Source organism: Hyperolius riggenbachi, chromosome 4 (genome assembly GCF_040937935.1).
Source record: "Hyperolius riggenbachi isolate aHypRig1 chromosome 4, aHypRig1.pri, whole genome shotgun sequence".
NCBI classification, from domain to species: Eukaryota; Metazoa; Chordata; class Amphibia; order Anura; family Hyperoliidae; genus Hyperolius; species Hyperolius riggenbachi.
Genome location: NC_090649.1, coordinates 276,913,038 through 276,921,850, shown reverse-complemented (window position 1 = coordinate 276,921,850; position 8,813 = coordinate 276,913,038). Strand labels below are relative to the sequence as shown.

General features: G+C 42.1%; 1 protein-coding gene across 1 annotated transcript in view; it reads right to left on the bottom strand.

Moving 5' to 3' along the window:
* SLC16A10 (solute carrier family 16 member 10) overlaps nucleotides 1–8,813 on the bottom strand; it is a 178,717-nt gene that overhangs the window by 12,814 nt on the left and 157,090 nt on the right. The window contains exons 2-4 of the mRNA XM_068231306.1: nucleotides 8,638–8,782; nucleotides 3,584–3,986; nucleotides 1,466–1,609 (exon numbers count right to left, since the gene is read on the bottom strand). Coding sequence (XP_068087407.1) covers nucleotides 1,466–1,609; nucleotides 3,584–3,986; nucleotides 8,638–8,782 — 692 coding nt within the window. The remainder of the gene's footprint in view (nucleotides 1–1,465; nucleotides 1,610–3,583; nucleotides 3,987–8,637; nucleotides 8,783–8,813) is intronic.

The window sequence follows — 8,813 nt, the reverse complement described above, 5'->3', positions numbered from 1 at the left end:
TTTAACAGGTTAACTGTATTTCCCTCCTCATCTTTTCTGATTTTTTTTAAACTAGTTTTGCATTTGGCTACGGCCAGCGTCTCTAACGGTAGCGTGAGGTGATACCTGGACCCTACAGAGGTTGCACAGGTAGTCCAACTTCTCCAGGATGGCACATCAGTATGTGTCATTGCCAGAAGGTTTGATGTGTCTGCTATCACAGTCTCAAATGTATTTAAGAGATTCCAGGAGAATGAAAGTTCCTCTAGGAGAACTGGACAAGGCTGCAGCAGGATCTTTAACCCTTCAGCAGGATTGGTATCTGTTCCTTTGGGCAAGGATAAGCAAGATCAGCAGTGACCTCCAGCAGGCCCATGATGTAAATGTCTCAGGCTATAATTACTCTACAGTTCATTGTGAAACACCGAAACAGCCTTACTAAGGGAGGTCTGATAGCTCAAAATCCTCTAGTGGACCCTGTGCTCATTGCCAGGAACCGTGGAGCTCGATTGGCATGTGCCTTAGGATATCAGAATTGGCAGGTCTGACACTGGCACCCTGTGCTTTTTACAGATGAAAGCAGGTTCACTCTGAGCAAATGTGACAGATGTGAAAGTTTCTGGAGAAGCCATGGAATGGCACCTTAACTACCATTAGGTAGCAAGATACAATTCTAGGACCTATTGTCAGACCCTAAGCTGGTGCAGTGAGTTCTGGGTTCTTCCTGGTGCACTACATTGCATTCTTCTGGAGCATGATGGAATAGATACCACTGACTGGCTCACACACTTGTCTGACCTAAATTAAATGGAACACCTCTGTGTCTCGGTCTATTGGATGCTGCCAGGTTGCACGACTGTCCAGGAGCTTAGTGGCTGTGGCTCGATAGTGTACTGGTTAAGGGCTCTGCCTTTGACACAAAAGACCTGGGTTCAAATATCGGCCCTTTTCAGTAAGCCAGCGCCAGTAGGAGACCGTGGGCAAGATGCCCTAATACTGCTACTGCTAATAGAGCGGGTCCTAGTCCTAGCTGCAGCTCTGACACTTTGAGTCTGCCAGGAGAAAAGTGCAATATAAATGCTATTTGTCTTGTCTTAGTGGTGCCCTGGGCCAGATTTATGAGGAGATATCATCTGTCCTCTCATTAGGTGCATGGCCCGATATTGTCAGGCATGCAGACAAACACATGGGGGCTAAGCAAATTACTGAGTTCAATTCTAATTTGCTGCAGTAAAAAGTTCAGCAATTGTTTTCACTTTGATTTTCAGAGTGTCTTTGAATTCGACCCTCTGTAGGTTGATCATTTTTATTTACCTCAAACAATGCTGCATCCTTTTGTTTCTAACACATTACTCGGTCCATATCAGTATAGATATTTAGCATGATTTGTTTTGTTTTTTTCACATTGAGTTCTGATGTTTTTATTTTTGAGCACAAATAAACATGCTACAGTAACTGACAGGAAAACATAGTAAAATCACAACACCTGTAGGTAAACTTTCTTGACACCTGGAATGTAATCTGCAACTCTACCAAAAATCAGTCTTCCAACCCCAGATGTTACTCCTATACATAGTAGGAGAACTTCTTTCTGAACATCTTTTCCAAGACGCTCTGTCACATGGTTCAACTGTAAAAGAAAAAAAAGAAAATAATAAAAAAAAAAGAAAGAAAATAATAATATAACCAAAAAAACAACCTAAACAGCTTGATCTAACACACTGATGCTATAAAGAAATGAGGAAGCCTTTGTAACCAGTAAAACTTCTCACTAAACATATTCAGACATAAAACAAATAAAAGTGTTCAGGGAATCAACAACTACTAGGAGTGCTCAGCAGGAGATTTGAATATTGAATCTTTCCACCTGGGTTGGGGAAGGGCTTATTTGAATTTCCCATTACTATTTCCTATTTTTCCACACTTTACACCAAAAGTAAGCCCCAAAGGGAAATTCAAATGCCTGCCGATGGGGCTTATGATCATTTTGGAAGTGGGGGCAGACAACACGTGGCAGCTGCATTGAAAAGAATATTTTTTATCTACTGTATCTATCATAAAGATATTAAGGGTCAAAGAAGGCCTCATTACCTTGGAGGGGTCAAACATCTGGTGGTACCTTTGTTATTAATGGATTCTCCCAACCTCCACCATAAGTCCGCCCCCTACCCCAAGCCTTAACCCCACTACAGCACAAGATGGGCATGAGTGTGTACATAATATTGGGCTAAGGGCAATTTACAAAGATAGAGAGAAAATATTTGCTGCCACTCCCTTCCCTTTGCAGATTACCTCCTTTGTCCATGTGGGCCCATACTGCTGAGAGGACAGAGCCCCACATCAGCGGGCTCTGCAGTACCTTGGTTATGCCAGTCTACATGGAGGACAGGGGGTTAAAAAGGCTTTGAGTTGCAAGGCATGCTAATTTTTTGAAATATTTTAACAAAAATAAAAGTCCCAGTTTTGACACAGAGCATATAGGTTGCTATATCAGCAGTCCATGATCATCAAAGTACAGTGAAGAAGCATGCCCACACAAGGTTTCACTATCTACTTCAACTGAATCTTGTGCAGCATTCTTTTCTCTTGATGTTTTAAGTGTTTTCAGATTTGTCAGGAGTTTTTAATTGTACTAATTAGTTAAGTCTAATTATTTACAAACACTGAACAAAAATTTAAATCCCTTATCCCCTTGCATGAAGGCCAGCCAAAACATAAATACATAAATAAATAAAACGATAATAAAATCAGGGTCGGTCAAGCAGTAGGTGATGAGTGATGCATGTTACTAAAGAAAGTGGGTTAAAAGCAATACAACTCATTTCCAAATACATGTTCCTTTTGAATTTGATGCCAATAACATTTATCAAAAAGTTTGAGATAGGGGATCAAAATAACATGTAATTCTAAAAACCATGACTTAGTATAGTAAGCATCTGAGAGAGTGTCTCAAAAGTAAAGAAGGGGATTGCACCACTCTGTAAGAACAGGCAGTGCAATATTTTAAGAATCGTGTTTTTAAATGTAAAATAGCAAATCATCCATACTACATGATATAACTAAAACACTTGGTGAATTAGGAAAAATCTTTGAGAGCAATGGACAGGGACAAAAGCCAATGTTGGATGAAAGGGATCTTCAAGTCGTCAGGCGGCACTGCATTAACAAATACAATTCTGTAGTAGAAGTTTCTGCATAGCACTAGGAACACATCCAAAAAGCATTGACTGTAGTACAATACAGTGTTTGCATATTTGCAAATTATTACACTTCCTTTATTTATATTTACCACAACATTCAAACTTTTTGTATTTTGGAATATCGAACAGCAGCATCCTAACTTGAGCTGAGTGTTTTAATGCATGGGGCAAATGAATTCTTCTTCCATGGGCATCACAAGTAAAAGGTTTGGGATGCAGGGTGTTAGTTTATTCATCTGGAAAGGTGTTTTTTTGTTTGTTTGTTTTTTACTCTCTTAATGTAATTATATCTTCAATGTGAAAAATGGCTATATAAAAGAATGGTTAAAGCTGAAGAGTTATTATTCTTATAGAAATAGAAAACATCATTGTGAATAGTATAATAATCAAAAACTGTGGCTCACCAAGTGAACATAAGGCACAAAATAGCCAAAAAGGGCTGCTGGAATTCCAAATGCCCATATACAGTAGCTCTTAGATTTGAAGATGGAGAAATTGAAGATTTTTGAACGTTTGTTGCTCCGTCTAGGTAAAAGAGGCTTGTAGGTGAATCCGGCCAAAAATAGAATAAACATGAGAATACAAAGGACCCGCAGAGTGTTGTCAAGTCCTAATGAATCAAGTAAATAGTTGAGAAAAAAGGGCAAAGACACAGTAAATAGGCTGCTGCCTGCTGTGACAATGCCATTCACTAGTCCTAGACGTTTCTTGAAATAGTGTCCCAAGATGACCAGAGAGGGCTGATAGGCAAAAGAGCAGCCACAGGCAAATAAGATACCATAGGTAAAATAGAGAGGTCCTAGGGTCCTGTAGGGGAAAAAAAACAAGAGAAAATATATATACATTAAGAAATACAGTGCACGTTAATATCTTAAATAGATGATCAGTTGTATCTAAAAATACAGATCTGCTAGCTGAATATTGATGAATTGGTACAGACAAACCACAAAACTATAAATATAAAAAACACAAAACTTCAGTTGTTCATGGGGATGGATGTAGGAGTCCTTTAACAAAACATTATTTCCATTAATGCCAAAAAAACAATGGTCACATTTGCTTGCCATTTGTGCTGAATGCTAGTGTGAGCAAGGCCGTACTGACCAGCCTGCTCTGTGCCTTCATGACTTGACAATATTTGTATTGTGCTGGTGAAACTTACACAATTTCTATTTGCTAGAGCAACTAACCAGCTCTTTGTCACCATTACATTACTTAAAATAAGCGGTTACACATGAAGGGCCTATTTCTGAATCTGCAGCGTTTCCTTGCAGATGAGAGGGGTGGGTAAACGCTCGCTATCCCTAACGTGGGCTTGCCGTCCAGATTGCACTGAGGTATGAATCTGGACGGCATGCTGCAGATTTCTGCAGCCCACAGCCGATCCCTATAGCTGTGCATGGCACCGCTTGGCAATCCTGGCTGCGGCTGCACAGCAGCACGGGTGCCGCGCCCACATCAAAGGCAGCAGAGGCTCCTTGGGGAAACCAGCCATTACTAAGGTTTGAATTAACCTCTCTCACTCACATTAGCATTATTTTGTAGCCTGGGCACAGCAAATATACTCTGCACATGTACTTTATAGACAAAGATAAGAAAATAAAGTGAGAAAAAGTTATAGTTTTTATTATTGCAGTCCCTTACACACTCCAATGAGTTCTGGGTCACCATGAGCTTGCTGGTTAGTCTGTGCCTCTCGGATTCACAAGCCCTACTCTATAGAGCCAAAATAAATCCATGCCATGCACTGATGAGAATCAAACAATCCGAAACAGTCTGTATGCATGTTGGATTATTATGGCTCTGTACAAATTAACAAGTTGACACATCATTGCATTCCAGCGGTTCTGGAGGTGTGTTTAGCTTCTAAGGGTACAATGGTTAATTTGCATATATTCAGCAGTGTTGCTCTGGGAGACATCTCAAGCTCACTCCAACCTGAATTATCGCAAATTCTTTCTGTTTTAGGAAAGCAATTTTTTGTTTTTGTATTATTATAAGTGACAGGGATATAAACAAGGATTTTTTTCTTCATAAAATATTGAATTTGTTTTACATCATATACCAATGAAGGTCACGGTTCCAATAAAATAATAAATAATAATTTATATTAGTAAATAACAATATATTTAAACTGTAACCTTCATTGTTATATGATGTAAAACAAATGTATGATTGTATCAGTGAAAAAATGCTTATTTATAGCCTTCTAATTTAGAACAAAATGTTATGTTTTAAACATCTGCTAATTCTGACAGATCTGAAATTCTCAGCGACAAGTTTTGGACTAGTCCATCTCCTCATGAAGGAGCCTCAAGGTTTCCTTTATTCTTTTAAAAACACTTACTGGAAAGGGTCTATACACACATATTGACCTGTCAGGCTACTTGTTTATACACTACTACTAGACCCAAGCCTGTTTAAAAATGTGCTCTAGGGTCTGTTTTTCGCCGCTGCATGTTACTGCCGCACATCTGCCGCGCGCACACCCGCACAGGATGTCTGCGGGGGACCTGCCCGGTTCCCTGGCCCTCGTCCTCCTGTCTCTGTGAGGTTGGGTCCGTGCTGCGCACATGAGCAGGAGCAAAAAGCATGGACCAGCTACACAGAGACAGCACACGCAGGGACACAGGGGTTTTATTATAGAGGATTCTAAGAGTTACACTGAGAAACTACTATTCAGCAAGTAGTTTTGAAAAAAAAAAAACAACAACAAAAACCTGTTACCAAATACCTGAACAAAAAAAATGGGGGAGGGGGGGTGGAGTGAAAGAACAGTTCACATTCCCTATGACTTTACCCATTGCCATCCTTTTGGGCGACATCGCTGGGCTGCACAAACTCCTGTCAGATGTGTAGCTGACAACGTGCAGTGTTGCTATGCAGGGTGTGTGTGTGTGTGACTAGTGGCGCATGCATGAAGTGATGTGGCGGGCGAGCGATGCAAAAATGGGATCGGTGTCGTTGGGGGCGAATAGATCCACCCGGCCGTACACACATCTGGTTATCGTTTGAGGCGGTCGTTATCGACCATCTCAGCTGACTTAAGTCAGGCGAGTGTACATGGCTTTAAAGCAGAATCACAGTCAGTTTTTACCCACTGGCCCAACACATTTTTCATAACAGTATGAAATGTAAGAAAATAATACTGTTACAAAAAGAAGTATCTGAAACAGATAAAACATTGTCTTGCACTTTCCCTAGAGGCTTAACCACTTATGGACCAGGGGTGTTTTGAATGATCTGTGCTGCGTAGGCTCTCCAGCCCGCAGCACAGATCAGGATTGAAGCAGGGCGATCAGGCCCCCCCCCCTTTTTTCCCCACTAGGGGGATGACCTGTTGAGGGGGGTCTGATCACTGCCGCTCCGTGTGGCTGAGCGGGGGGGGGGCTTCTTAAAGCCCCCCTCCGCAGCGCGATTCCTACCTCTCTTTCCTTCCCTCCCTCTCCTTCGCTCCATGGGCGGCACAGGACGGCGATGCGTCCTGCGCCGCCTCTTATAGGCTTCAACCTATCACACGGCGGCGATTACCGGCCAAACAGAGGCCGGGGATCGCAGATCTCCTTTACGGCGCTGCTGCGCAGCAGCACGGTATTGATGTAAACAGCGGGGATTTCTTCCCCGCGTGTTTACAATTAGCTTGCGAGCCGCGATCGGAGGCTCGCAGGCTGTTCACGGAGACACCCTCCGTGAACTGACATGGAACGGCCGCTCTAAGGAGCGGCCGTTTCCATGTAAAACCACAAATGACCAGCCGCCGCCTATCGGCGTTAGCTGGTCGTTAAGTGGTTAATGCCTGGTACACACAAAGCAATTTTCTGTCAGATAAATGGGTCAAATCAATTATTTCTGACAGGTCTGATCTGATTTTGGATTGTTTTTCAGATCAATTTTCCCTTATAGTTACATAGTTACTTTGGTTGAAAAAAGACATACGTCCATCGAGTTCAACCAGTACAAAGTACAACTCCAGCCTGCTCCCTCACATATCCCTGTTGATCCAGAGGAAGGCGAAAAAACCCTTACAAGGTAAAAATTCCTTCCCGACTCCAGCTGGCAATCAGATAAAATCCCTGGATTAACATCATTGGCATTACCTAGTAATTGTAGCCATGGATGTCATTCAACGCAAGGAAAGCATCTAAGCCCCCTTTAAATGCAGGTATAGAGTTTGCCATAACGACTTCCTGTGGCAATGCATTCCACATCTTAATCACTCTTACTGTAAAGAACCCTTTCCTAAATAAATGGCTAAAACGTTTTTCCTCCATGCGCAGATCATGTCCTCTAGTCCTTTGAGAAGGCCTAGGGACAAAAAGCTCATCCGCCAAGCTATTATATTGCCCTCTGATGTATTTATACATGTTAATTAGATCTCCTCTAAGGCGTCTTTTCTCTAGACTAAATAAACCCAGTTTATCTAACCTTTCTTGGTAAGTGAGACCTTCCATCCCACGTATCAATTTTGTTGCTCGTCTCTGCACCTGCTCTAAAACTGCAATATCTTTTTTGTAATGTGGTGCCCAGAACTGAATTCCATATTCCAGATGTGGCGGGGGATTTCCGATCAATTCTATACAAAATGGATCAGAAAATAAGAAGTCAGAAATAATCGATTTGGCCCATCCATCTGACGGGAAATTGCATGGTGCGTACCAAGCATAAGATGTGATTACAGCAACAGGAAGTATTGTGATACAGCTTTCCCACTGTGAGGAGATATCACTTGGATATACCTACAAGTGGAAATATGCTTCTGTTAAGTAAACAAAAGAGGTATGATATTTGAATGACTAATTGTGACACCTGCACTGATAGTATTGTTGCCCAGACGATAAAATAAAAATGTAAATGGCTGCTGCCAGCACTGACTGTGATGTGAGATGGGGAAACTCTGCTGACAATGATGACATTACTTAGGGTCAAAGGCAAATAGGATATTGTTATAGGCAACACAGAGGAGGTTGGGTTTATTGTACATTCAGTCACACTAATAATTCTGCAATAGAAATAAGCTATACAGGCAATATATGATTTGTTTCTTTTCTACCTTTTTAACCCGTTGTAAACAGCCTTATTTCTTATAGCCTTAAAGGAGTTATCTGGGAAAATTTGTAAAATGAGGTTTACTCGCCTGGGGCTTTCTCCAGCCCCTTGCAGCAGACTGCCCCACGCCGACCGCTCTGCTCCCCGCCGCTGTCCCGGTCTTGCTGCACGGTGCAGAGACCGACCGCGGGTCGGCTTTATTGCGCCTGTGCGAGCCGCCGCTGTCAATCATTGCCACGTGGTCCACGGCGCACTGCACAGGTGCAGTAGTTCTGTGTCGGGGAGCAGAGCGGTCGGCACGGGACAGTCTGCTGCAAGGGGCTGGAGAGAGCCCCAGGTGAGTAAACCTCATTTTACTAATTTTCCCTGATAACTCCTTTAATAAAGGAATGAAAGGTTATAATGTACTTACGTAACAAAAGAACTGGCTAGAAGACCAATTATGCCAACTGCAGCACCAACCACTGCGGTCTTTCGACATCCAAACATGTCTGTAAATACGCTGACCACGGGGGAGCAGAAGAAGATCATTCCCATTGACAAAGAGTTCACCCATGCTATAGAAACAGAAAGAGAAACAAAAAACAA